We start from the raw sequence: 26,409 nt of genomic DNA on the forward strand, positions 1-26,409 counted from the left end.
ATTCCTAAAAAGAAGGCCTAACGTCTCTGAGAGTGTATACTGCCTTAATAGCAGTATTCACTTGACTACTTGATCTTACATTGAACATGGCGTAGGACCAGGGGGTAGCACCTGGCGTGGAAGCTGATTTGTGCTTCATGTTCCTGAAGGTACCATCCTGGGAGGGTTGAGTCTCATTCCTCATCAGAGGGTACGTGGCCAGTGCACGGAGCACCTGCTGGTCTCCGTCTCCCACCCCATGGCAGCCACACTCCACTTCACATAAGCAGGATAGTTCCTTCCCTCTCTAAGGGGACTGCCCTTTTGCTTTCTGTGACCACTCCCTAGGCCTCCCATCAAAACCAACCAGGACGGCAAGGGGTCGGATCCTTTTTGTTTACTTCTCTGTCATCCCTCTCCCACTTGACACAGCTTGGAGCTGCAGGAGGTTGCAAAGGAGGCAGTGCGTCAGGAATCCCAGGATGAGTGTGTTTTGACTCCTTCGCGTCTCCCAGGAAGTTCTGACTGCAGCCAGCCTTGCAGGGATGGCAAATTCGCATGTGATGCCTGGGAGGTGGGCCCTGCTCTGGACGGAGCCTGTGGTTGCTCCCATGCTGCAGAGGATGGAATGCCAACCGATCTGCCAGGTAGCCTCCATGTTCTTTGTTCCCCTCAACCTGTGTAGACTGAGGAAACTCGTCTCTGAAGACAGGCCCTATAGACACATCTTGATTTAAACCAGGGAAAAGGATCTATTAAGACACACAGACATCGGGTGGACCAGGGAGCCTTCACCCCTTTCTAGGCCCTGGTCATGCCTCTGTCACCCTGGCCCCAGTGTCAGGCATTTGGACCCAAATCAGTGTGACAACTCTCACCCACCTCGGGTGGACATCCACAGGAGGTGTCTATTAGACTTGCTTTAGATCAGATATGCCTTGTCACCTGCAATGATCTAACTTTGTTTTTGTAAATGTCCCTGGCCTTTCTCTTCTGATCCAAACACAACGGCAGACTGGCTTATACCTTAGGAGAGGTGATTTCTCTTTTTGGTATCACTGCTCTCAGCCGCAGTCTCCATCTTCTCTATGTTGGCTTCTCTTAGCTAAGCAGTCATCTGAAAACCAGGACAGAAACAACTGTACCATTGTCTTGCCTGGATGTTTCCATGAAGCAAGGCTGGCCTCTGGCAGTCCCTCCAGCCTTGAATGGCCATGGTTTCTTTGTAGCACCAAAGATTCTTTTTAGTTTGAGGGTTTGTAAAATTCATCCATCACTCTAGTGTTAAGGATAAATTTCTCTAAAGTATCAACAGCAACAAAATCTGATGGGCCTAACCAATATTGTAGAAACAATTCTAGAAAATAATTCAGCTCACTTTCTAGGATCACTGGGGAAAATTAACTATTTCCACAGACTCAGAACAAAGGATATTGGGAGAGCACTCCTGAGGATTTCCCTGATGGGTCTGGAAGTGGTCCCCCCTGATTCTAGGAGTTAAGTGTCCTGGAATATCGTATTATGTTCTTGCACTGAGAGTATGAATGTCCTTGTGGTAAATGTGTTCACTGAGTTGGTACGTGTGCAGTGTAATTTGTTTCTTGTGACCCACTGTGTCTGAATTTCTTACTAGACAATCAGCATGATCATGTGCAAGTGGATGGACAAGAGCCAGTGTCCCCCAGGTAATTCTGAAGATCTGTGGGCTGTGAATGTCAACAGTGACATCAGGAGACCTCAGATCCAGGGGGGAAAAATTACTAAATATAACTCTTTCATCCACTCAGTCAACAGCGAAATATCCCTTTTAAGAATGTTGTCTATTTTCACTTCAGAAGTTGTGTGTGTTTCAATTTCTTAATCCTTCAAGTACAGTGAGGTACAGTGAGTTGACCCAGGTGGAACAGGCAAACTTGGGAGCTCCTGTAATCAAGTGTTCTTCCCCGTGTGGTTAACAGTAGGGCGAGAGTCAGCTACTTTGTGCCTGTTTGGCGTCAGCATGTTGGTAAATACTTGACTGCAAGTGAAGAAGCTAGAAAAAAATTCATGTTATAACAAAATATTGAGAAAATAGTTACTGAAGGGAGAATATCTAGAGTCTGTAATTCCTCAAAAGCTGTATCACTTTGACACTGCAAGTACAGATCAATACAAAGCATGCAAAAGAGTTGGAACCACTGTCTGAGTTCTCCGTGTGGGCTGGGGGTCATGACTAGAGCGTGCAGGGAGCATTCATTCTCCTCCTTCAACAGCCGGTTGTGTGGCCAGTGCACTTAGGATCTGCTGCTCTCTCCCTCTCCCACCCCATGGAAGCCACACTCCACTGCACACACAGAAGGATAGTCATTTCCGTCTTTAAGACCACTTCGCCTTTGCTTTCTGTGACCACTCCCTTTGCCTCCCATCAAAACCAGCCAGGATGGCTTGGTGTCTGATCCTCTTCATTTAATCTTCTGTCACCCCTCTCCCACCTGACACAGAGTGGAGCTGCAGGAGGTTGAAAAGAAGGAAGTGCTCCAGGAATCCCAAGATGAATGTGTTTTGGCTCCTTCAAGTGTCCAGGAAGGTGTTAACTGCTACCAGCCTTACAGTGATGGAAAATGTGCATTTGATGAAGGGAAAGTGGGGTCTGCTCTGGAAGGAGCCTGTGGTTGCTCCCATGCTAAAGAGGATAAAATTCCAACTGGTCTTCCAGGTAATCTGCATCCTCTTTGTTAGTCTACTTGAGAGAATGAATCTCCTTAGATAGACAGTATACGAACATACTGAAGTTCAAACCAGGCACTACAATGGCATTTAAAACAAGACATTCCACAGGTTAGTGAAGTTTTCTCAGTTGCTAGTCATGCACGACCCTGTGGCAAATCACTGGACCCAAGGTGGTCCTGCCAGACTCACATGTACCACTACAATTGTGGCACAGGAAGTACCTTTCAGGCCTCCTAATTTTGAATGAATCTTTTATATCACATGAAATGCTCTAATCTTCATTCCTGAGCAATGTCCCTGAGTTCCCTTACCTGTTCGAGGCTGTTGGCAGTCTTGTTTATATCTATGGAGTTGCCACTCCTTGGTTTCACTTCTGTCAACCCATATTCCAGCTCCTTTCATTTGTATTACCTTGTCCAGAGTTTTCTGAAACCAGAACGTAAGCCCCACTGTCATCTTTGGTATGTTTCTCTGAAGCAAGGCAGGGCCCTGGAACGTCCCAACCTGACAAATGGCCACTGTTTCTTTGCAGCTTTGAAGATTCTTTTGACTTGATGGTGTATGGATTCCACTCCCACCTAATCTCAAAGTATAATTCTTCTAACCCATTAACAAACAGCATTTCAGATAGAAAAAGCCTGAATGTTACAGCAGTGCTCTAGGTAGCTCGGTAGTTCCGCAGGATCTGTAGGGAAAGGATTTGTTTAGCTGTTTGCACAGACTCAGGACATAGGATACTGTGCTGATGACCTGTCATATCAAGCAGATTTGTCCAATGGCTCAAGAAGGAAACCCAGCGCCTTCTTATGAGGCTCCATCTGGGGTCTCTTAGGATATTTCCCTCAAAGCCTGTTAGGACAGTGTGAAGGTTGGCATCGAATTGGGCTTTTGTGAAAGGGTTTTGCCCCATGTAATTGTCCTGTTAATTTATTTGCAGAAAACCAAAGTGATCAGGATGACCTTGAAGGACCAGAGGCTATTGCCCCCAGGTAGTTATGAATATCTGTGGGCTGTTCATACAATGATGACATCTGCAGACCTCTGATCCAGGGGAAAGCAGAAAGTGCTGAATATTTTGTATCATCAGTTTTGCCAACCATGAATTATCCTTTATCATAATGTCTTCTGCTTTCATTGTGATACTTACACTGTTTTCCATTTCTTTGTAACATCTCAAGTTCATAATCCAAGTCGGTTGACCCAGGTGAACTAAATGAGAGTGATTTTCTTGCATAGACTTGTTATCTCCAGGATGGTTTAGAGAGTGAGTGCATAGCTCTTTTCTGCCTGTTTGGTATTAGCACGTTGACAACATGTATGTCACAGTAAGAAAAGTGAATAGATAATAATATTACTATATAATGCTACAATATTTAGAGAGGCCTTGGTGGCATGAGATGTCTGGGATAGCAGAATGCCCCAAAAGCTGTATGCTCGTGGCCCCTGCATGTGACACTCACTGCAATGTAAACGAGAAGGTGAAAGGCACTGTTACGTGACCCTATATGTTGTGAGTCATGGCTGTACCATCTGGAGATAACTCAGTCTCTTTCTTCACCAGCTTGTTATTTGGCCAGAGCACTGAGCACCTGCTGTCCTTTCTAGCTCCTGCCCCTGTAGAAACACACTCTGTCCCACACCCAAAAGGGAGTTGCTCCATCTTTAGTGGATCAGGTCCTTGGCTTGCTTCACCACTCCCGTAAACATGCCATCAGAACCAGATAGGACTCTAGGATAGCTGATCCCTCTTGGGTTAATCGTCAGTCCTCCCTCCCCCACCAGGCTCAGCGGGGAGCTGCCGCAGATGGGAGAGAATGGTGTCCCACGGGACTCACTGGATGAATACCACTTGACTTACTCAGTGCTTCCTGGTCAGTCAGACTCCTTCTGGCCTTATAGGAGCACCGCCATCTTCTCATGTGAGGAAGTGGATGTCCCCTATGCTCCAGATGTAAGCAGTGAGTATTCTCTTGCCGATGTGATAAAACTCCAACTGGACTCCCAGGTACACTCTGAATTCCTTGTACCCCACGCCTCAGGTGGTGCTGAGATTTTTCCCCACTGTGTACAAGCTCCGTAGACAGAGTGATCTGAATCAGGCTTTGTGGTAGAGTTTTAAGCACAGACATCAGGTGGGTCAGGGAGCAGCGTCTCTTCTTCATCCTGGCCGAGCCTGTGGGTCAGGCCCTGTGTTAGATCACTGGACCCGAGGTAGGTGTGACAAACTCACTCAGTTGCAAATGTGCAAGTGCGCAGAGATGACTGTCTTCTTTCCTGATACCCATGAAATGTCTCTTCTTACCCCAAATGCTCCCATTTCCATACCCCCAAACATCCCTGGATGTCTGTGCCTTTCCAGCGATGTTGACAGCCTTAACTCCATCTTTGGATCTGTTGTTTCCCTGGTGTCACTGCTGTCATCCCCAGTGTCTGTCTCCTCTAAGTTGGTCCTCTTAGCAAAACCGTCATCTGGATATGAGGATACGAAGACCCCTACCCTCACCTTGCTTGTATGTTTCCGTGAACCAAGGCAGAGCCCTGGCATTCCCCCCACCCACCCACCCATGAATGGCCAAAGATTCAATGGAGCAACAAAGATTCATTTTCATGTGAGGTTTTGTAGATTCCAATCATCATTCAGCTAAACCAGCCAGCATATGATGAGAAAAGCCTGAATATGATTCTGTTAGAAGGCAGGTGGACTGTTCCCCAGCATCTGTCTAGTTTTTACTGAGACTTGGAAGGGGATGCTGTGGTGGGGATCTGCCAGGTCAGGGTCTGAGTTTCAATGAGGAGGATGAGTGATGCTCAGACACAGGTCTCACGAGTGAGATGTGTGTGATGTGGCCCAGCCCTGCCAGGCCCTCATTCAGAACGGCCCCGGAGAGGCCAAGTCACCCACACAGATGGGCTGAGAGGAATGAGTGGAACATCTAAATAATCCACGGATCCATCCTGTGTCTGGGTTCTGATGATAACCTGAGAACAGTGTGGATATAAGAGTGTGGACAGCTGTGATGCAGCGGTGTGGGCACAGGTGGTCGCGTCTGCCCCACCCTCTCTCTGTATAAGGAGAAACCCTGTGGAAACAGTGCAAACACTATATTTTTAAATTACAACATGAGCTTTTCTTAGGGCCTCTTCCCATCATGCCAAACTAATAATATGAGGCAATAGTGTCGATGTTTGATGAAATGTTTGTCTTTTTCCCATGCAAATGCAAAGAATGTTCAAAGCATAAATTTAATAAAGCCCACTAGTCTGCAGAAGAGGGTAAGGAGTGATCACTGAAAACAATCCTAGGGACTTCCCAGGTGGCTCAGTGGTTAAGAATCTACCTGCCAATGCAGGGCACAGGGGTCTAATCCCTGGTCCAGGAAGATCCCGATGCTGTGGAGCAACTAAGCCCGTGCACCACAACTACTGAGCCCATGCGCAGCAACTACTGAAGCCCTCACACCCAGAGCCTGTGCTTCGCAACAAGAGAAGCCACTGCAACGAGAAGCCTGCACACCACAAGGAAGAGTAGCCCCCACTCGCCACAACTAGAGAAAGCCTGCGCACAGCAATGAAGACCCAACAAAGCCGAAAAAGAAAAAAAAAAACCCTTCAAAACTACAACTACAACAACAAACAATCCTAGACCTTGATTGAAAATCACATTGGAGAATGGGGATACCTGGTTTTGATACATCTTTCACCCACCTAATTTGTTAAATTAAAAGGTTTGACCCATATGAACTGTGAATTACCATATGATCTGATGAAGTGTCCTAACATTGATGATTAATGATTAAAATACTCTGCCTGGAGGAAATATGAAGGGCACACCAGGCTAAGAGAAGTGCTTGTGAAAAAAGCCCTGGAGGCTCAAAGAGGCTCCTGGTGCAGGGCTGGGGTCAGGGAGGGGCCCGCCTGAGTCTGGGAGGATTTGTAGAAGGGAGATGTGGGAAATGATTTTGCAGAAGAGAGAGGAGCCAGATGACAGGAGGACTACAAAGGCGTGAGGAGTGCAGAGCTCGTGTAGTAGAGAAGGGAGGATGAATTTCCATAAGCCAAGGAGTGTGCGATGAAACAGGATTTGGGGGTAATAAGACAGGTGACCTTTGCCAGTGTGGAGAGGCCAGAATCAGAGAAAGCAAATAGAAGGAGATTGGATGAATCATTGTTGAGAGTCAGACATAGATGCTCTCTGGAAGACTCAGTGGTAACAGATACATGAGAGACACTTTAAAGAAACAGTTAAACAAACCTTGTTGAGGATGCGGATGTATAGGAGAGAGGCCAGACGGGAGCCTCACAGCAATGTGGAGCAGGTCCTGTGGGGCACAACCCCACCTGAGCCTGACCTGGACTGGATGAGGGTACTTGATATCTTTGCTTAGCCCACGTTCTGAGAATATGTATTCATTTCACAGGAGAAATAGCAACACATTTGCTTAGGGGCACTGCCCAGACCCCACTGGAGGGGAGTGTAATATAAGGATTGTGCATTGTGTTACATTGTCCCTAAAGAAGCAAACACTCTGATTCTGTAGCCCTTCTGCACCTAAGCTTCCAATAAGGGATTCGGGCCTCTGCTACAACTGCTTCTATCTGCTGATACCATCCACGCCCACTCTGCCCCATGTGGCAATAGAATATATATATGTATGGGTGAGTGGAAAGGTAGACAAAAATTACAAGTAAGGAAGTTAAAAGGTTCCAGAACTGTGAAGCATTCTCTTAACTTGGTTCATATACTGTCGTTACCCAACTCACTTTTCTAGTGGTACCTGAAGCCTTTAGGCCATACTTCTTCCCCTGTTCTTTTATTCTTGTGGGTAGATATCAACAACTCTTTCTCCTCCATGCCTTGAGGCCTGCCTAGAGCTTTGTCTGTAAGCTACAGGATTAAGTTTAGTAATAATTTAGTAACAGATGGGACCACATCTGCCATCCAAAACCCTCTAGACTCAAGTGGGTAATTTTTCATTTCAAGGATGTTGCAGCCTAGCAACTGCCATCCCAGCATCTGCCCAGCCAGAAACATGACCTCTTCTTCATGGACACGATTTCTGCCTTTATTGTTGGGTCACTGGATGGTCTCACTGATAGGAAGGCACATCCGTTCTGGGAGGGATTAGCAAAGGAAAACTTGGATTGGTCCTACTGCACACTCTTTCCCTTTCAGGTGACACATGGGAGGACTGTCACCGAGGGCCTGTGAATTTCCAAGGGTCAGAGGTGCAAACTTCACAAGCACAGTTGCAGAAAAGCACCCAGGATACCAATTATCTGCAAGTACGGCTGGACCAGGATTTCGATTGTGGTGACAGCAAAGCCTCGCTCAGTCTTTCCTTCACCATTGGGGGCTTTAACACCGACACTGATTATGTAAACCAGGGACCACTCTTCCTAGGTAAGAAAAAAACAAGGATTAGAAGCTCTAGTCAGCAGAGGGTTGTGGGTGGAGGAGGCAATGGGGCCTCTTCCACACCTGCTGTAGGTCAAGTTGAAATCTGTGATGCTCTAACAGAGTGAGTGAGCAAGAACCTGGGATTTAGGACCAGCTCTGCCTCAGGTCCTGGGTTTGCAAATGCCTGGTATTTAACTGGTGTCTCCACCTCACATCTCTCATCTGAACTCTTGAAGAATTCTATCTTCATTCCATGGTTGTTGAGAATATTAAGCAACGTAATGTCTAGAGTGCATGATTCAGTAAAAATGGCTTCAGAATTACTATGAATATATAATCCCTAACCATTAGGTCTTTCTGGTGCTTAGCACTTAGTAAATGCTTGCACGTGCATTGTTTCTCCTGCGGTAGCATAGTTTTTATGATCTCCATTTTCTCTGGACCCCATCTACCTTTGCTTTTTCAGAAAGGCATGTTGGCCAATATTTTTCTCTCCCTTCAACATCTATGCTCAAGCCAACTTTTCCCTGCTAGATGCTCTCAGTAACAGTGTATTAGTAACATTCTGTAGCAATGTAAACAGGGCCCCATAACTCAGTCTCCTGTTTGCTTTTCATATCCAGGTTATTTTCCTCTTGTTTTCCTCTCCTTTTAAAATAAAGGGCCACCCTCATCCTTGAAGTGCACTGATCAGTCTCTTTGACGACACTCCCTGTGATTCACCCTCTTCACTCAGCTCTGTGGCCGTGTCCTCAGTTTTCTTCTCCCCAGGATCCACCACTGCTCAGATTGTCTTAAAAGAGCTTTGAAACCCTCACATCCATTTCACCTGGGACGAATGTATCCTTACCCTCCACCTCTCTCCACATCTGCACCGGAGCCTGGGGCTGCGTGGGGCTTATCCCTCAGGTGATGGCCTCATCTGAGAAATGAGGAGAGCCCCACATCCTCGGTGGGGGTGAGATAAAAAGGAGCGCCCCTGTGGCACCAGGGAGAGTCTCATAGAAGGTGCTCAGGGAGTGCAGGGATGCACAGCCCTGCCACCTGCCAGTAGGTCTTGTGGTATTTAGTTGTCTCCTCTTCCCTCTAGTCTCTCCTTTTCTTGTCCTTGGCTTCCCACATTTCCAGCCAAGACCTAACCCCGCTGGCTCAGTCACTGTCTCCTACTCAATTTCCCCAGAGGACTCAGCATAAATCCAGGCTTTGCATCAGACTTTGCAGCAAAGGATAATCTTCGTGGACTTTATGTTCATCCTCCTCCACCCTGGGATCCCTGCCCCCCCATATATAACAGTTCATGTTTCCCACCAGAGCTTCATTTTTTCATTCTTCTTATTTTCCTCCTTGCTTTTTCAAACTCAGCTCATCAGGAGGCCGTTAGAATGATCCAGTCGATATCTCATCACCCTCATGCATTCGTTCCTTTATACACACACACTTGTGAGTGTTGTTGCATTGTATCATATCTTCCATGCCTTATTTAGATTGACTATGTATAAATATTACACATAGTATGTGTGCATATATATGTGAAATATATATTGATGTATATTTTTAAATTTTCCAGTTTGAGACTTCCTGCATTCTCTTCTATCTCAAGGTTTTCCTTCAACTGTGACTTTGCCTGATCTCTACACTCTCTTTCCTCCAGAGAGTACAATCTGTATCTGGAATGATTTCCTTGCCTTTACCTTTTCTAGCTAGGGACTTTTTATCAATTCTATTTTTCTTGACTTTTTTTTATTATTTGGGAGCATGTTTGCCTACTGGCAGTCTTACCATTTATGGGTAGTGTAAGGAATATCAAGAAAAAAGAAAATACTCGTGTCGCCATTGGCTTCACCTGACCATGGCCTTTCAGGTGGCCTTTCTTGTTCCTGGACACTTTCCTTACTTGCTGTCCCTCTTGGGTGGGGGAATAAGTCATAGGAAGGTCATGAGTAACAATGGATCCTGTTGTCTGTGGTTTTATGTCAGAGCTGGGTTTGGATGCCTCCATCGGAATGAAGACCCCTCCCAAGCTGGAGGGTGAGGGCTCAGCTGCCAGCAAGCATGAGTGTCTGGTCTGCAGCAAGATTCATGCCTTAAGTGTCCTGAAACAGAAGATTATCAGAAGAAAACTGCTGTTCAGCACCTGGAGACTAGCATGCAGATTCCCTGGCCTTCAAGCTTAGGGTACAGAGGTAAGCACACCTGAGGCTCTTCCATGCACTCCTGCCTTTTACTCTTCACTTAAGGTTACAGCTCAGTCTCACACTAATTTTCCTCTTCCTCCTTTGTGCCCTCAACAGCTGATGCTACCTCGTCTGGTCTTTGCTCTGTTTCCCATGGGGGCTGCCTCCCTGCCAGGCCCTTCCATCTCCTTCTCCTGTTTGCACTCTGAACCCTGTTCAGTCTCTGTAACTGCTCTCCTGATATTCCCTCTGACCGTTCCTTTCAGCCATAGGGAGGCTCAGATCCATGGTCCTCCATCAGAAGAGCATCATTTAAGACACTGAAGACATGATGCTTCGCCTGATACCACATATTGGTTTCTTCAGCTTCCTTTCCTTGCCCATCCCCCCCAAATCCACTGCCTCTTCCTTCCAGGATCGCGACTGAATGAATTACTTGCATGTGGGTTGGCTTTTGGAGGACCCAACCTCGGACAGCCCTTAACCCTCAACTTCTCCACCTGAATAAGAAATGCTGAAACTGAGGAAAAGAGCCCTGATTATAAAAACTAAATAAGAACCTGGGTCATAGGTGAGAGTCCTGGACTGGCCTGGAGTCAGGGCTCTCCTCGGCTCCAGGTGGGCAGTTCTGTGCTGATGTGCATGGGGCTTCCAGGGACTCAATGGAGCTGGCAGTAGTTGGAGGACAGTAGATGGAGGACAGTAGATGGCACGCTAAAGGGACAGTGGCCAAAAGGAGATGCAGAGGCCAGGTTTTCAAAATGCATAGACGTGAGGTGCATAGGCATTCAGACCTCTCCCTTTTTGCAAATGACTGCTTCTACATGTTCAGTAAGAATCCAGAAAAATGAACTGAGTTGGAATCTGAGGCCAGGGAATGGAGGAGAGCATTGGAGTGAATTACCTTTGGGCCAGATGTATGAAGACCCAGTTAGATACACAAGAATATAAGATAATCATTGCTTCAGACAAATCTAATTGAGAAGGCAAGTTATTTATATGGGAGTGTCGGAGAAAGGCCAAAAAATCTTTAGGGCCAGTGGAAAAGGAGTCCATGGTGGACTAGATGGAGAGAAGAAAAAGAATGGTATGAAACAGTGTAGGTCTAGTGAGTAGTTCTCAATCATGCAATTAGAAAACAAGAAGTGGGTGAGTTTTGATCTAACTTGAATGCCTTAACCCAATCTCTTCAAATTCTGATTGTAAAGTTCTGTGGTGAGGTTTGGGTATCAGTATTTTTAAAAGCTCTGCTAATATGCGTCTAGGGATTAGAAGGACTATGGATCTGGTAGGACATCAGTAACCAGTATGGCAGTGTCCATCGTGTGGCTACTTCATAGAAAAGCTGAAGATCAGCCTTTAAGGGAATTAGCATTCTTCTCTCAACAGAACTATTTGTATAGCTCAGAGCAAAGAGAAAAAAGATAGATACGTAGGTTCGATATATAATCTCTCTGTTTGGATCCAATGTTTTTTACAATTTTTATAGTACAAGATAGAATAAAAAATACACATTACATAGAAACCCACAGTATAAAATAGTACCTCCCCTTACCACAATAATGAACTGGAGTGTTTTCATTTCTACTGTAAAATGCAACTTGCAGTTCACTATTTACTAAATGGATTTCACAGCCTACTAATTGGCTCAGAACTGCAGATTCAACAAATGCGTTTTTTAATTAAATTCTTTCTTTATGCAAAAGCCCCATAATGAATCTTAGGCCTCATTCTCCTATGTGTATCCTTTTTCATGCCCGTCTATACACTAATGTAAAATACTAGGAGAGACTCTTTCTTTGGGCAAAGTTAGAGAAAACAGTGATGAGAATCTAGTATAACTAAAACTAATGCTTTTTCCCTTTCACTTCAGAGTTGTGTTTGTCTAGAGGTTGAGAACGTTTCTAGCAATGCTCTCGGGGGATCCAGCATGAAATCACCTTCATAGACTGTTGGTGTCCATGGGATGCAAAGGGGTTGGGCTGCCTTTACACTCCCTGCTCTCATTTTGCTAATTTCATTTTGAGTTCTCCCTGTTTCCATTCTTTCCTCAGCCCCTCTGGAGCAGGATTTCTCTGTAGAGCCTGATCCCTGTCCAGGAGGGTGACCAAACAGCCTCTATTAATTGCTGGCACCTCCACATGGGAGCCTCTCCTCTCTGTTCCCCCAAGTGTATGGAAAGGGCCTGTGGCCTGGGTCCTAGACCAGGGTTGGCAACCACAGGCCACGTGGTTTTAGTTAGTCCTTAGTTCCTTGGCACCAGAGCTCCTCATCTGTAAAAGGTGGAACTGGACTTGGATACCTTCTGAGGTCCCTGTTGGCTCTCATACTGCAGGGCTCTCCCTGTAGCCGGTCCCTCCTCCTCAGAAGGCAGGGATGTAGAGGTAGAAGAGAGTGTATTTCTCCAGCAAGCATCTCTGCTCCCATAGCAGTCCGTTTCTGAATGTGTACGAGGGATGCTAAGTACATCCATCCCTGGTACATGTGAGAATGTCATCATTCGATTCAGATGAAGGGGTTCAAGAGTAAAGTGGCTGCTGCGGATTGGGTGGTAGGAAGCTGGCTAAGGCTCTGCAGCAGCTTGAGCTGCAATATGACCAAGCACTGGTGGGGTGAGGACAGGGGTCCCTAGATTCTGCTCCACAGGCTGGATGAAAATCTCAGGAGCTATTTCTGCTAACTTATGCATCTCACTTTCCCCTTCAGCCAGCCTGTGGCTCCCCCTTCAGCTCCTCCTGTCAACAGGAGCTCAGCCTGCCCGGGCCTCTGTCATCATGTAGCCATCCCTCCAGGCTCAGGTATCAGCAGGACCTAGGAAAACTCCCGTGTCATCTCTCTCTCTCCCTCTGTCTTTTGCAGATACCAGTTTCCCTAGGAACTAAGAAAAGATATTGCCAGTTTGGATGAATCCATATTATAAAATGTACCCTTTCCATTTGATGAAAAAAATCTACAACAGCAAGTCAAGTTCAAGCCTCAACAGAATATTGGAGGGATCCTTTCCTGAGAATCGACATCCCAACCAACAACCACTTTCCACACTCCAAAAGACAGATTTGATGGAAGAAATCCCAGCCATCAGCCTCCAAGTGTGATCAGTCAATAAGGAGACCAATGCTTTGATGGACACACAGTTTGGAGAGACCTTAACTCTTGTTCCTCTCAATACGCCTCCTCCACACACCAGCATCAGGAGCAACTGGAAGAAGGCAACATGTCAACCTGGTCATTCTTTGCCACTAGATGGACTGGACCAGGAGTAGATGGCATTAACTATGCAGTGTTCTTGCTGAAAATGTTTAGCCTGAGTTTCATTACAAGGTAGTGATCAGACAACTGCAGAATTTAGGCCACTGAGCAAGACAGCTGGCCAGTCTTTCTTCAAACAGTCAAGGTCTCCACAACTAAGACCACAAAAAGGAGAAGAGATGTTTTGGGTTCCAAAGGCCTAAAAAGATTGTGCTGCTATATTTCTTTAGTCCTTGGGAACCTCAAGCCTCTCCTCACCTTTTGGTAGCTGTCTTCAATGGTGGTGGCATTGACTTGTTTGCAGAGGACAGGTCAGTTGTCTGGCTCAAAGGCCTACAGTTTGCCATTGTCTGAGCATTTCCTCATGATTAAATTCAGGGGAAACCTTTTTGCCTAGAACACCACCTAGTGCATGCTGTGTGCTTCCTAGCGCAGCCCCTTTGGAGGCTGAGAGTGTCCACTTTGCCTGTCACCACTATTGTCATTTTAGCATTGGACACTGTTGTGCAGGGCTTCATGAGATCCATTCATTGGAAAGACATGTTTGCTGTCTATAATCAGTAATTTGATTAGTGGTGCTTTGAGAGTGTATGAATATCTTATTCTATGATGCTTTCTCTAAAATTTTACCAGCCCTTATCGATCCCTGATGTGTGTCAATTATCTTTGTGCTCCTCTATGTGCAGAGTCTTTGCCGGTTCCTCTACTTCTGTGTGGCTCCCACACCTGGCTAAATACAAACCAACTGGAGTCCACGGTGTCCTCTGGCCCTTGGTTGGGGCAGGGTTATGACTGGTGTCCTTGACTCTCTCTGTTAGTCCCTAGCCCTCTGAAATGCACGTGGAGAGTTCCTGCTGCCATTATCCTAGGTGGACCTGTGCTCTCCTATCATTCTTTTTCAAATGCAGGTTTTCAATAGTACACAAAATAGAATTATATAAGAACATCCCCATCTTTGTTAGCCACGACCAACAAATATCAGCTTATGGCTGCCCTTGTTTTACTACAAGCCACCCACTTACCTTTCCCTATATTCTGTAAAGCAAATCTCAGATATCATATTTCGTCTGTCATTTTGCCAGTATGTTTCCGTAAATGAGGACTCTTTTTGAAAGTATTCTCATCATAGCATTATAATTGTTCATAAATTAATTCAGCATCTTTAATGTCATAAAAGAGTGCTCAAATTTCCCATTATTGTTTTTAAGTTATTCTTTCTTGGGACCCAAAGAAAATGCACAAACTGTAATTAGTAGGATATGTGTTGAAGTCTTTACACACATATTTACTCTGGGTTTCTTCCTCCCTCCCTCCCTTCCTTTCTTCCCCTGCCTCTTCCTTCCTCCCTCCCGTTGTCCCTCCCCCCCTTCTTTCCTTGCTTCCTTCCCTCTCACTCTTGCTCCAGCTCTCTTGGTCTCTTGCTGTCCTTTTCTTTTCCTTTCCTAAATCATTCATTTGTTGAAGAAATGGAGTTGTTTGTTCTGTAGCATTCCCACAATGTAAATTGTATAACTGGGTGTACTTTAATAAATTCTTCCGTCCTCCATACTTTCTTTTTGGTGGTAGAATCTAAAGCAGTGCTGGAATATAATGAAATTGCAAACCACATATGTAATTTCAATTTTCCGAGTAACCACATTGAAAACTGAAAAGTATAAGCACACAATGATACAAATATTATCTTCTACACAGCTAATTAATGCTGCACATTAAGGGAAACATAATTCCACCAAAGCTTTAAAGTTGTGTTTAATAGAAAAATGTTGTGCATATCTTCAGCTTTTAAGTTTACATTCACATGAATTATAAATTAAATATAATTAAAATCCAGTTCCTTAGTCGTCCTAGCCACATTCTAGGTATTCAATAGCCATATGTGTCTAGTGGCCCCTATTTTGGACACAGTAGATACAGAGGCAGAGGAGATTGTGTTTGGTATCCTGGCAAGGGCACCTCAGAAGTGGTGTGTGCTCTCTGATCAGGAGGCACATCAACTCCTGTGTGTTTCCTCAAATAGTGTTAGCAGCCCTTGGAGTTCAAGGCCTAGATCCGTGAACTAGTTATGTGGAGCAAAATGGTGATATTCCATGGCCATGTGTTATCTAGCTGGTACACTTGCATAAAAAAAAAACTTCCCCTTAGTACTAAATACTGTTTAGTTACTTAGTGGTTCCCTCTGTAAAGAAAACTGCAGCTTAATGAGCAATTCCCCAAGCATCCTCCATGGTCACCAACTAGTTTCTTTTATTTCTTTTTTTTCCCCCTGTGCTAATATGAAATCAAAGTTTCAAACACATTGAAGTATTTCAATTCATTGCAATAGAGTCCTTACTGATACTCCAATGATCCTCTCTTTCAGCAGTGAATGTGCCTTTAAGCTGGCTCCTTTCTCCTTTTCGTAAGATTTTAACAGTCTTTGAGACCTTTGTAGATATCACTATGACAAGGTGCTTCTGTCGCATCTGCCCCTGACCGGGACTCAGTCATATCTCTCAAAATCTCTGATTCCTTTCTGTGAAAAACATTATTCCCAAATCAAATTGTGTAACCTAAAGACACTCAATGGAAGTGGTTGAATTCTAGACCCTTCCAGTGGACAGAGCTAGCAAATACATACTCATATTTGTATGTGTTCATGCATTCACATATATTCACATTCATAATTCAAACTCAGAACTACAGGCTTTGATTGAATGTCTGTCTTTCAGCTGAGACTCTTTTCTCTAATACCACTAGTTTTGTTTTTAAGGGCACTGGGAGTAATAGAAATACAACACCTTATACCGCCTCCTTTGCTTTTCCCCACACTATATTGACAAAAGAATAAAGAAATACCCAACAATGCCAATCATAACACAACTGACGAAAGCAGGTTTTAAAATTTTGTCACTGTTCTGGGGTACACATAAATTATTGTTTTATACTCTCTTCGGCTAGTTCTTATCCATGTGGCTGTTCCACAGAAGGCCTTGCACAAAAGGTTTATGTGTTACATTGTGTTTTCCATATCCAGAGGCAACATTTGAAAAAGGAATTTAAGTTTATAATGATAAAAAAATAAATCTGGTTTCCACCCAAATCTAACCAAAGTATATTCGCTACAGGCTAGCCTTGATGATAAGCTCTGCAAGTGTCTCAAAGGCCTTGGGTGGAGAGGGGTCAGGGAGCCCTGGTCTCCCCAGACGCTGGAATCCTTGGCCTTTCTCCTCTTTCTGGCTGAGCTTGGGATGAAAGCACGGGACTTCCTGGGGTCAAGATTGAAATCTCAGCCTAACAGCGGCTTTTCGTGTCCAATGGAGACTTAGGAGCTAGAAATTCTGAATAAAATCGGAACACAGTGGAATAGGATCAATCAAACTTCAGAATAGAATAGGCACCTCAATACAGCACTACCCATTCGGGTCTGGAACCATAAGAGGCTGTCACCCTGTCTGACCAGCGACATCACAGCCCCCCACAGCGACCCCTGACTCACAGGGACAAGCGCGCAGTTACGCCTGCGGTGTGACGCCCCCTCGCGGGGCAGGACTCAGGCGGCGCAGCCTCTGCCTTTTACCCCCGAGACCCAGGGGGCCCCGACGGCGGGGTGGCACTGGCTCGGTCGCTGCGCCGCTTGGCGGCGGGGCCGGGCCTCCGATGGCCAGAGACGGGCTGACCGCCCGGGGCCAGCGGGGACAGCCCGGGCTCGTCCCCCACCTGCGCGCCACCTGCCCATGTGGACCGCGCAGGTCGGAGAAGCCGGTTTTCTTGAGAAGGAGCCGGCAGAGGTCAGGGACGCGGCTGCCAGGTGCCTGCGGTGGCAGGAACAGGAGCCGGAGGAACGCGGGCTTCGGCAGGAGACTGAGTTCTGGCTGCGGGAGTAAAAGACGCCGGCGCGGCCTAAAGGGAAAGGTCCCACCGAGACTCGAACTCGGATCGCTGGATTCAGAGTCCAGAGTGCTCACCATGACACCATGGAACCGCCGCAGGCCCGCCCCTCCCGCCGCGGAGCCAGGCCGCGCGCAGCCCCGCGGGCCCAGCACCCGCCTCCCGCCGGGCGCTCTCGTCCCCCCGCCCCGAGCCCGCTTCCTCCGCGACGCCAGGAGGCGCCTGACTCGCCTGCCCTCAGGTTTGTACGTCGTGGAAAGACACGAAGTCCATTCGGGAGGAGCGACAGGGGAGGGCTTGGCGGCCTCCCCCAAATGCGCCTGCTCTGCCGGCATTTCTAGAGTTTTCTGCCCTGAGGTAAAATTCCCGCCGGAAAAAAAAAACCCAAACGCCAAAAAACCCCCAAACTTCCTTTCCCCTTCTTTGCAGTTGTCCTCTCGCCGCTGCCCTGGGACCTCTGAACATCCTCAGGACAGGGCTAGGCACGTCGTGGGGTGTCCCCTCCCTGGGACCCAGGTGCAAGGGTAGACGCGCGGGGCGCTGCCGGCTTCGTCGGGGGACGGCGCGTCCTCTCTCTGTTGGGAACCGGATGGGAGCCGAAGCGGCCGCGGCCCCACCCGTCGCACCGCGAGCACCCAGGCCGCTGGCGCCCTGAGGGGTGAGGTCGGGTGTGAGCAGCTGACAGTGTTTCTTCTGGGCTCTTTCCTCCCTCCCCTTCGTGCTCCTCCTCCGCTTTCCGGGTTCACCCCCTCTCCGCCCACCCGCGTCCCCGAGACTGAGGCGGCCGCTGGGTCCTGGGAGCGGAGCTCAGCGCGGCCCACGGGCTCCCCGTCGACGTTTCCAGCCTCCGGACGTTTATATGGCTCAGCGGCCAGTTTTAAAGTTTTGAACGTCGGCCACTTTTGAAAGCCTGTCCCAGCCTCCCATTCGGCGGAGGGGGACGCGCAGGGAAGAGGGGCACAGGGCGGGCTGCAGCCCCAGAGGCTGTGGCGGTCCCCTGTCACCTGAGCGGAGGCTCCCGAGGCGGCGAGGCGCAGGCGGCCTGGCCCATTCCCTGGTATCAAGGCCCTCATGTGCCCCATGTGAGAACAGCGTGTCCTGAGTGGCCAGTCTGAGTGTGTTTTCAGAACCGGAGGGAGGGGTTGGGGGGCACGTTCTCACCCCGTGGCAACAGCAGAAGAGTGTGTAATGCGGCTCTGTGAGTACAGTATGCGAGCGTGCTGTTACCTGGAAGACTGGTGGCTCAAGCCACCACGGAACATGCGAGTCGTACTTCAACTCATTTTCCTGCTTCCCATTCTCAAAATTGACCAAAGCCTCCTGAGCTGCTTTTATCTTTCAGGCAGCGACCTCATCCGGTAGCTCTCAGTTCCTGTCCTCCCTGTCCTTTGCTCTGTGGCCGCGGGTGGGGCAGCTGCTGAATCTGAGTCGTCCTGGATCTTCACCGACCTCGGCCCTCCGATGGTTTCTCCCCGCCGTCACCACATTCCAGTGTTCTCTCTGCACCATATGGAGCTCTGCGGCCACCTTGACCTACATGTTTCCACAGCCAGATTCCAGGGGAACTGCCAGGCTGCAGAGGCTGATGGCATAGGCCTGGTCAGACTCCAGGTTGGTGCACCTCAAGGGCTAGTATTAACTATGCAGTTATAGGATGCCAGCAACACTTTGATTTGAGGGTGTTGCATCATTACATTTTTTAAAAAATTTATGACATTACTTGTAAGAACAGTTTTAGGTTTACAGACAAATTGAGCAGATAGAGAGTTCTCACATATGCTCTGTTCTCTCTCACACAATTTCTTCTATTATTGGTATCTTGCATTGTTGTGGTACAGGCGCCGGGGAGATCCCATGATCAGGAAGATGGTTTTCCAAAAAAAAAAAAAAGGCTTATCCATTGCACTCCGGATGTACTGAGCCCTTTGATTTCTCCAAATTTAGGAAACTCGACTGCACAATTTGTGGTAATGGGGGACAGTGTTTGCATACTCTCCTGACAGGTAATGGTTAATAACAGACCACTGTAAATATATTCAGTAGTTTGGGCAAATTCTTGGGGAGCATTTCCTAGATACATTTTCCTGGAAGATAAACCTTCCTACTCCCCTTCTAAGTTTGTTTTGGGGAAAAATGGTGTATTCCTTTCCAGGGCCAGACTGAATTGACAACCATCATAGTTGATGAGGATTAAGGCCCTAATCAGCCAATGAAGAACACTTTATTTCAGACCAGTCCCATTCCCCATTTTCTGCTGGAAAGAAAGTGGACCAGCTTATTCCTTTACTGCAGAACCACCACCAGAGGTCTTAAACTCAGGGAGACCTGTGTGGCCAGGTGACTGCCTCTTGCAGCCCTGGGAGGACAGATATTTCTAATACCTCACCTAGCTTTCCCGTCTTTCTTTTCTTTTGTATAACTGGCATGGCAATACACCCAAGAAACAGTAGTATCTAGCGCTGTGTCCCCTGCTTAGCAAATAAGGCACAGGGTCATTTTATACCACCAAGAGGAGGAAGATCCTGTGAGTGGAGGACTTTGTGGGGTCTCTTTTGGAGCAACCGATGAGGTTTCTGAGAGAAGGTCTGGGAATCTCTGCCCCTCTTTCAGTGCCTGGGTTGTAGCCCACCAATTTGAAATGTTTGGTGTCTCTCCCTGGTTCCTCAGGGAACATAAGTCAGCCTGGAAGCAGTGTTTCCTAAGAGATACTCCACGAAAGCCCCAAAGCTGGAACTTTCCATTGGGCCACTTTGTAGTCACGTTCACCCTTCCTTTGAAGGACCTTTTGGAGAATAGGAATAATCAAGGGTGACATGCTTTTAAAGAGGCATCTCCACTCACAAAGGACTGGTTTTCACCACAGACCTCAAGGGAACATTCCCTCAGCCTTTGGGCAAGGGGCTATGGGGTTTGCAATCCCCAACATAGAGTCAGGCCAGCATTGTCCTTAAAACGGGTATGGTGCTTTTAAAATACACTTTTTTTTTTTTTGGTCGTAGAGTTGATATACATTATTATATAATTTACACATGTACAATATAGTGATTCACAACTTAAAGGTTATATTCCATTTATATGTATTATAACCTATTGAGTATCTTCCCGGTGTTGAATAATATACCCTTGTAGCTTATTTTATTCATAATAGTTTGTACCTCTTCATCCCGATCCCTAGGTTGCCCCTCCCCCTCCCCTTCCCCACTCCCCTCTGGTAACCGCTAGTTTGTTCTCTATATCTGTGAGTCTGTTTCTGTTTAGTTTTATTCACTAGTTTGTGGTATTTTTGAGGATTCCACATATAAGTGATGTCTGACTTATTACACTTGGCACAGTACTCTTCAAGTCCATCCATACTGTTGCAAATGGCAAAACTTCATTGATTTTTTTAAGACTGAGAAGTATTCCATTTACTACATATACCTCATATTCTGTATCCATTCATCTGTTGATGGACACATAGATTGCCTCCCTATCTTGACAATTCTAAATAACCCTGCTATGAAAACTGGGGTGCATGTATCTTTTCAAATTAGTGTTTTGGGGTTTTTTTGGATGCATACCCAGCACTGGAATTGTTGGGTTATGTGATAATTCTGTGCCCACTAACCATGTGTCAAGGTTCCCTTTTCTCCCCATCCTGGCCAGTGTTTGTTATTTGTGTTCTTTTCGATGACAGCCATTCTGATAGGTGTGAGGTGACATCACACTGTGATTTTGATTTGCATTTCCCTGATGATAGTTGATGTTGAGCTTTTTTCCTGTTGGCCATCTGTATGTCCTCTTTGGGAAAACGTCTGCTCAGGTTTTCTGCCCATTTGTTAATTGGGTTGTTTGGGGTTTGTTGATGTTGAGTCCTACAAACTGTTTATATATTTGGATATTAGCTCCTTATCAGTCAAGTTTAAGGGTTTTCCTTCGTTCACAGTCTTACCCTGGTTGTGACTGTGCTTTTTATTTTGTAAAAGTTTCTTTTCAGGATCTTGATAGATATTTTCCAACTGTGATTTTATAAAGGGGGTGCCGCACGAATACACACTAACAGAAACTGGATTTACTCTCCCACTTGAAACAGCAAAAGAAAGCAACAACAATAAACTGGACAAAATAGATGAGACAGAGATTTTCAAAAGACTGGCCATCAGGCAGTAAAGGTCAGTGAGTGATCCTGAGAGATGAGAAACAAGCAGATGAGCCTACATTTGCTCCAGTTTACCACCTGGAGAGAGTTTCCAAGCAAGGCAAGGGAGAGGAAACTGAAAACAAGCCAGTGGACTTCATTGAGTTGAGGACACTGAGCTGAGTCATTGCACCTCATCCTCATCTTCCCTTTCAGCAGGTGGAACCTATTGGTGTCTGCTGTTGTTATTCTACCTACAGAGAGATACCTAGGCTGAGCTGGGAACAGTCATCTTCACACTTTCTTCAGTAAGGAATGTGTACCCTCATTCGTATCCCACAGTAGAATTAGCACAGTGCTTTACCCACAGGGGCTTTGTAAATGCATTCGTGGAACTCAGCTAATTTAGGATCCAAGTCATCTAGATGAGCAGAGATATTATATTTTGTACAACATGATGGGATAGAGGAGTGACTCAAGGAGTGTTAGATTATTCTGTTTCTAAGAGCACTAAAGAGATATCAGGCACGTGAAAGCCAGGATTTTACTGCTAGACCCCACTACATTCTCACTGCAAACTTGGAAGTTGCTTTACTCCTTTACTTTGCTTACTGGATCTGAAATGTAAGGGTAAAGCACCAAGTTCTAAAATTCTAGGAATATGACCAATATTTAAATTGTCTTTGAAATGGGGAGAGAATTTGAAGTCTAGAAGGTATTGCCTTTTGTAAGAGAAGACAGATAGTCCCTGATTGTTATGACATGATGAAACTATAAGACTTATTCAATTTGTCTGTTCCTTTCTCCTACTGACCAGGACATAGACAGTAGAGACAGACATCAGCAGTTTCCTCTGGAAACGCTGGCAGTGTTGGCTACTTTGAGCCAACATAGATTGCAGATGTTAGTTGTATCATGAGAGGATGAAATCTGGCTGAGAGCCACAGCTGTTGGACCTGGATTGGTCACCAGCTGTTGATAAAGAAAGAAGGGCGGCCACGAGAAACACTGAGGTCATCCCTAGGCAGCACGGGTCACTTCCTCCAGTGAATCCACCCCCATTACACTTCTCATGACTTTTTGGTCGCTGGACTGAGAGCTCCAGGAAAGTTGGAATACCCTTTTAATCATCTCTGTGTTCATGTCTCCTGGCACCGAATCAAGCTGCGAGTAGGGTCTCAGTGACATTTGTTCACTGATTGAATAAAAGTGGTTGCAAATCTTCCACCTTTTCAACTACATTCCTTCCCAAATGTGCTCTCAGAGATACTCTGCTTTCTCCCAAGATGTAGCAAATCCCCTTCCTTAAGGACGTGCCCGCCCTACATTATCCACGCCCTTTGATCCAGACCTCTGGTGACGCTGAGGAAGACCCACCTCTCCACAGTGATTCCTCTCAGGGGTTCACTGTCATTAGGAAGAGATGTCCTTGGCCTCCCCTCCCATCCTCTGGTCTGCCACAACACCTAATTGAGAAGAGCCCCACACTTTGTTGAAAGTATCCACTTGGATTCTTCTTCCCACTGCTTTGATGTCCTCAGGTAAATCTTACTGATAGCTGAACTCCAAGTTGTTCACAAAGCATGAGGAAAAATAAACCCTCACAAATACTTAAGAAATACTGGGTGTAAAGTCTTTCCAAGTGTAAATGTGGAAGAATATTACTAGTACCTCTGCTTCAAATGGAAGGGTCCCCTTACCCTGCCCCCTCCTGACCTCAGGGCAAAACTGGTGAAGGAAAGAATGGACATCTCCATCCCTTCTCCAAACATTCTTTCTCCCTCTAAGCTCACGCTTACTTGGGGCATCTGCTGTGGGGGCAGCTGCGGGTGCAAACAGCAGGGTCCAGCACAGAGCCTCAGGGTCTCCTCCTCCTCCTTTTGGAATTGGTGCTCCCAGCAGTGCAAACGAACCCTGATCCATGCTGTGGATCTCCTCGGCAGGTGCACAGGTTCACTGTGGAGTAAGTTACTCTCTCAGTCCTCCCTGCTCAGCTCAGGCTGCTCCTTGAGGACGTGGATAATGCTGTGTGCACTCTTCACTTTCCCTTGATTCTTGTGAACTCAGCTTGTCCTTCTTTTCATCTCTGCTGGCAGCCAACTGCTCTACCATTTCTTTACCCTTCTTTGTGTTATTCTCGTTCTTCCAAGCTGCTGATTTTCTTTCTTCCATCGCCTCTATCATTTATGTCTTTTCAGGGTTTGGGCTTGGCTTAGGCTCCTGCATGAGACACACAGAGAAGATACCAAGGTCTGCTCTTGGCTGCAGTTCCCAGGTCCCATTTAATATGCATCTCAGTCTCTTATGCATTCAGAGAAATGTGAACTGAAAGGGACTTTGGAGGACTTGAATAACAACTTTTTTTTACTGATAAAGAAACTGATTCCCAAAGAGAACAGGAGATTTTCAAAACCCTGGGAACAACTTAGTGACGGTAGAACCATCACACAGGTTTGGACACAGGCTACGCTGTCCGAAGCGGACAACACACTGTCCAGGAACCTACAGCTGAAATTCAGAGGACATTGTGTCAAACATCAGTATTTCTACTGGTAAAATAAAGTCTGATTATTTATACTCAGTCAATTTTCAATCCCTGCTGACAAAATGGGAGCAAGGAACATGTGTATGAAATACACCACGGTCATCCTTAAAAAACATATATGTGATTCTCTGTAAAACACCTGGCTCTGGTGCTAGAGGTCATCTTCCTGAGAGCAGGTGCTCTGTGTGCCTTGTTCACCCCTCCTCCCCAGTGCCTGCTCCAGAGCCTGCCAGATAGAACATTCGGTAAATATTTGTCAAGCAGGTAAATATAGGTAACAAGGAGAAACTAACTTTTACTGATGTGTTCTAGTGCTACCGTATTTCCAGTCCAATCCTATCCTAGGACTGTGCTGTAGCAACGAGAGCACAGCCCTAGGAATAGCTGTCCAAGATGCAAATACCAGCTCCACCGCGTACCAAGTTTGCTGTACATGGTGATTTCATTACCGTCTTTGAGCATATGGTTCTCATGTATAATGGAGAAGAATGTATAATGTAAAACAGAGAAAGTAGTATTAACCTTGGATGAGTAACTATGATATCATGCGGCTGACAGGCCCCAATCCCTGGGCCCTAGCTGCACAGCTAAAGAATACCTACATCAGGGTCATTGTGCTGCTTCTTAAAGGCCCAAGAAACTGCATTTCAGACAGAAATTCCCAGGAGATTTTCATGAAAGGAAGAAGCCACACCTTCAAACAAGCACTTTAGAATGGAGACCCCAAAAGCCTAGTGGCAACAAGAATGACCCAGTGGGATCAAACCAAGTCCGTTGTCCAAGGTGCTTTGCCAAGGGGAAATGTCTTCTTTTCCAGGAAGGGCACCTACCTGAAGTGGAACACAAAGAGGACCCTACTTCTTCATTCGGGGCTTTTAGTGCCTCCATTGTCTTTTAGATTTTCTCCCCTGCTCTAATCGCTGGGGATCTCAGCCCTCATATGGGTCCTGTTTTATGAAGACCTCTGTTATTTTATTCTCCTCTTGGAGAAGGACATGGCAGAGATCAGTTCTGGGCCTCCACATTCCAGGCTTTCTCCTAAGCCTCTTTCTTTCAGGTGAGCTGCAAGAAATCATGGGGGTTAGAATTCAGGTCAACAAAGAGGATCCCAGAGGAACACGAGACCACGAGGGCAGCCCCTCATGGGAGATGGTCACACCACGACGTGGTCAATATCAGCCCTATTCAGGTGGGGAGGACATAGTGGCCAATTGTGTGGGCAGAGGACCCAGCTACATCTTTCCAAACCTCTAATCAACAAGATTCTGAGATAACAAAAATGGATTGCTTTAAACTACTGTTTTTGTAACCTGTTAATAGGCAGAAATAGGGAACTAATTCAGATGCTTATCTCTACTTACCTGATGTTCTGACTTTTCAGAAAAATGTATGCTAAACTTGTATGCAAAAAAAAAAAAAAAATCAAAGAATCACAGTAAAAATCTTGTGCTCACCTTCATGTGGCTGTTTCCAAGCCCTTGTAACATGAAGGACACTATGAAGGGCATTTCTGGTGGTAGAGGAATGTGTCATTAATGTTACCAAACAACCTCGAAAAGAATAAAGAGGGTACAACACTTAACTCCACATAATATTATCCAAGAATTTATCATATATCTCTGTGTCCTGTGGCAGATTTGTTTTTAGATCCTTGTTTTCCTGGGCTCTTCAGACAAGGCTTATGTGAAGTATCAGTTACCAGCATAGGCGAACCAATTCCAGGAGAGCAATACATCAGCCACTGTTATTAAGTTCCCCAAACAAAGTCCTTTGAATGCAGTCTTGTGGGAAGACATTCAGGAGCCTTTCTGAAACCTTGAAAATGTTTAAGTATGTGGGCCGAGCGATGGGATTCAGAAGGTCCCGCTTGAGCAGTGGAGGAGCTGAGGGTGCGGGGCGTGGAGACTGTGGGGGCGTAGGCAGAGGGTTGGCCGTCTCTAGGGGCACAGCCCCTTTCTCACTTGCACACCTCATATCACCCTGTTTGGCCCTGGAGGATGGCTGGTTAGCCAAAGACGGGTAAGATTCCTCAGGGGAGGAACAACCTAAGACAGGCACAGCCGCAGAGGAGCCAACAGGGGTAGGGCACAGACCCTTCCTCATATCACCCTGTTTGGCCCTGGAGGATGACTGGTTAGCCAAAGACACATAAGATTCCTCAGGGGAGGAACAACCTAAGACAGGCACAGTCGCAGAGGGGCCAACAGGGGTGGGGCACAGACCCCTAATATCTGAGAGAGGTCTCCTGCCCCCAGGGCTGTTTTGCTCTCCACGCCCAGCTCAAATCCACACCTGCTCAACTCGGACCTAGGAGGCAAACAAAGATCATTGCCCCAGTCATGTGAGGCCTTTGATTGTTTATGGGATTAAC

At 46.4% G+C, this 26,409-nt stretch overlaps 1 protein-coding gene and 2 non-coding genes across 3 annotated transcripts in view; 1 reads left to right on the plus strand and 2 right to left on the minus strand.

Annotated features, from left to right (window-relative positions):
- Positions 1 to 17,456, minus strand: part of LOC130834836 (myomegalin-like) — a 61,101-nt gene extending 43,645 nt beyond the window's left edge. Inside the window, exon 1 of the mRNA XM_057705815.1 lies at positions 17,066 to 17,456. Within this exon, the coding sequence (XP_057561798.1) occupies positions 17,066 to 17,456 (391 nt within the window). The remainder of the gene's footprint in view (positions 1 to 17,065) is intronic.
- Positions 17,399 to 17,470, minus strand: TRNAQ-CUG (transfer RNA glutamine (anticodon CUG)). The gene has a single exon. It is a non-coding gene; the product is annotated as a tRNA-Gln (tRNA).
- A 1,738-nt stretch (positions 17,471 to 19,208) lies between these two features.
- Positions 19,209 to 19,375, plus strand: LOC130842112 (U1 spliceosomal RNA). The gene has a single exon (XR_009050355.1). It is a non-coding gene; the product is annotated as a U1 spliceosomal RNA (small nuclear RNA).
- Positions 19,376 to 26,409: the final 7,034 nt, after the last annotated feature.

Source organism: Hippopotamus amphibius, chromosome 1, assembly GCF_030028045.1.
Source record: "Hippopotamus amphibius kiboko isolate mHipAmp2 chromosome 1, mHipAmp2.hap2, whole genome shotgun sequence".
Classification (NCBI taxonomy): Eukaryota; Metazoa; Chordata; class Mammalia; order Artiodactyla; family Hippopotamidae; genus Hippopotamus; species Hippopotamus amphibius.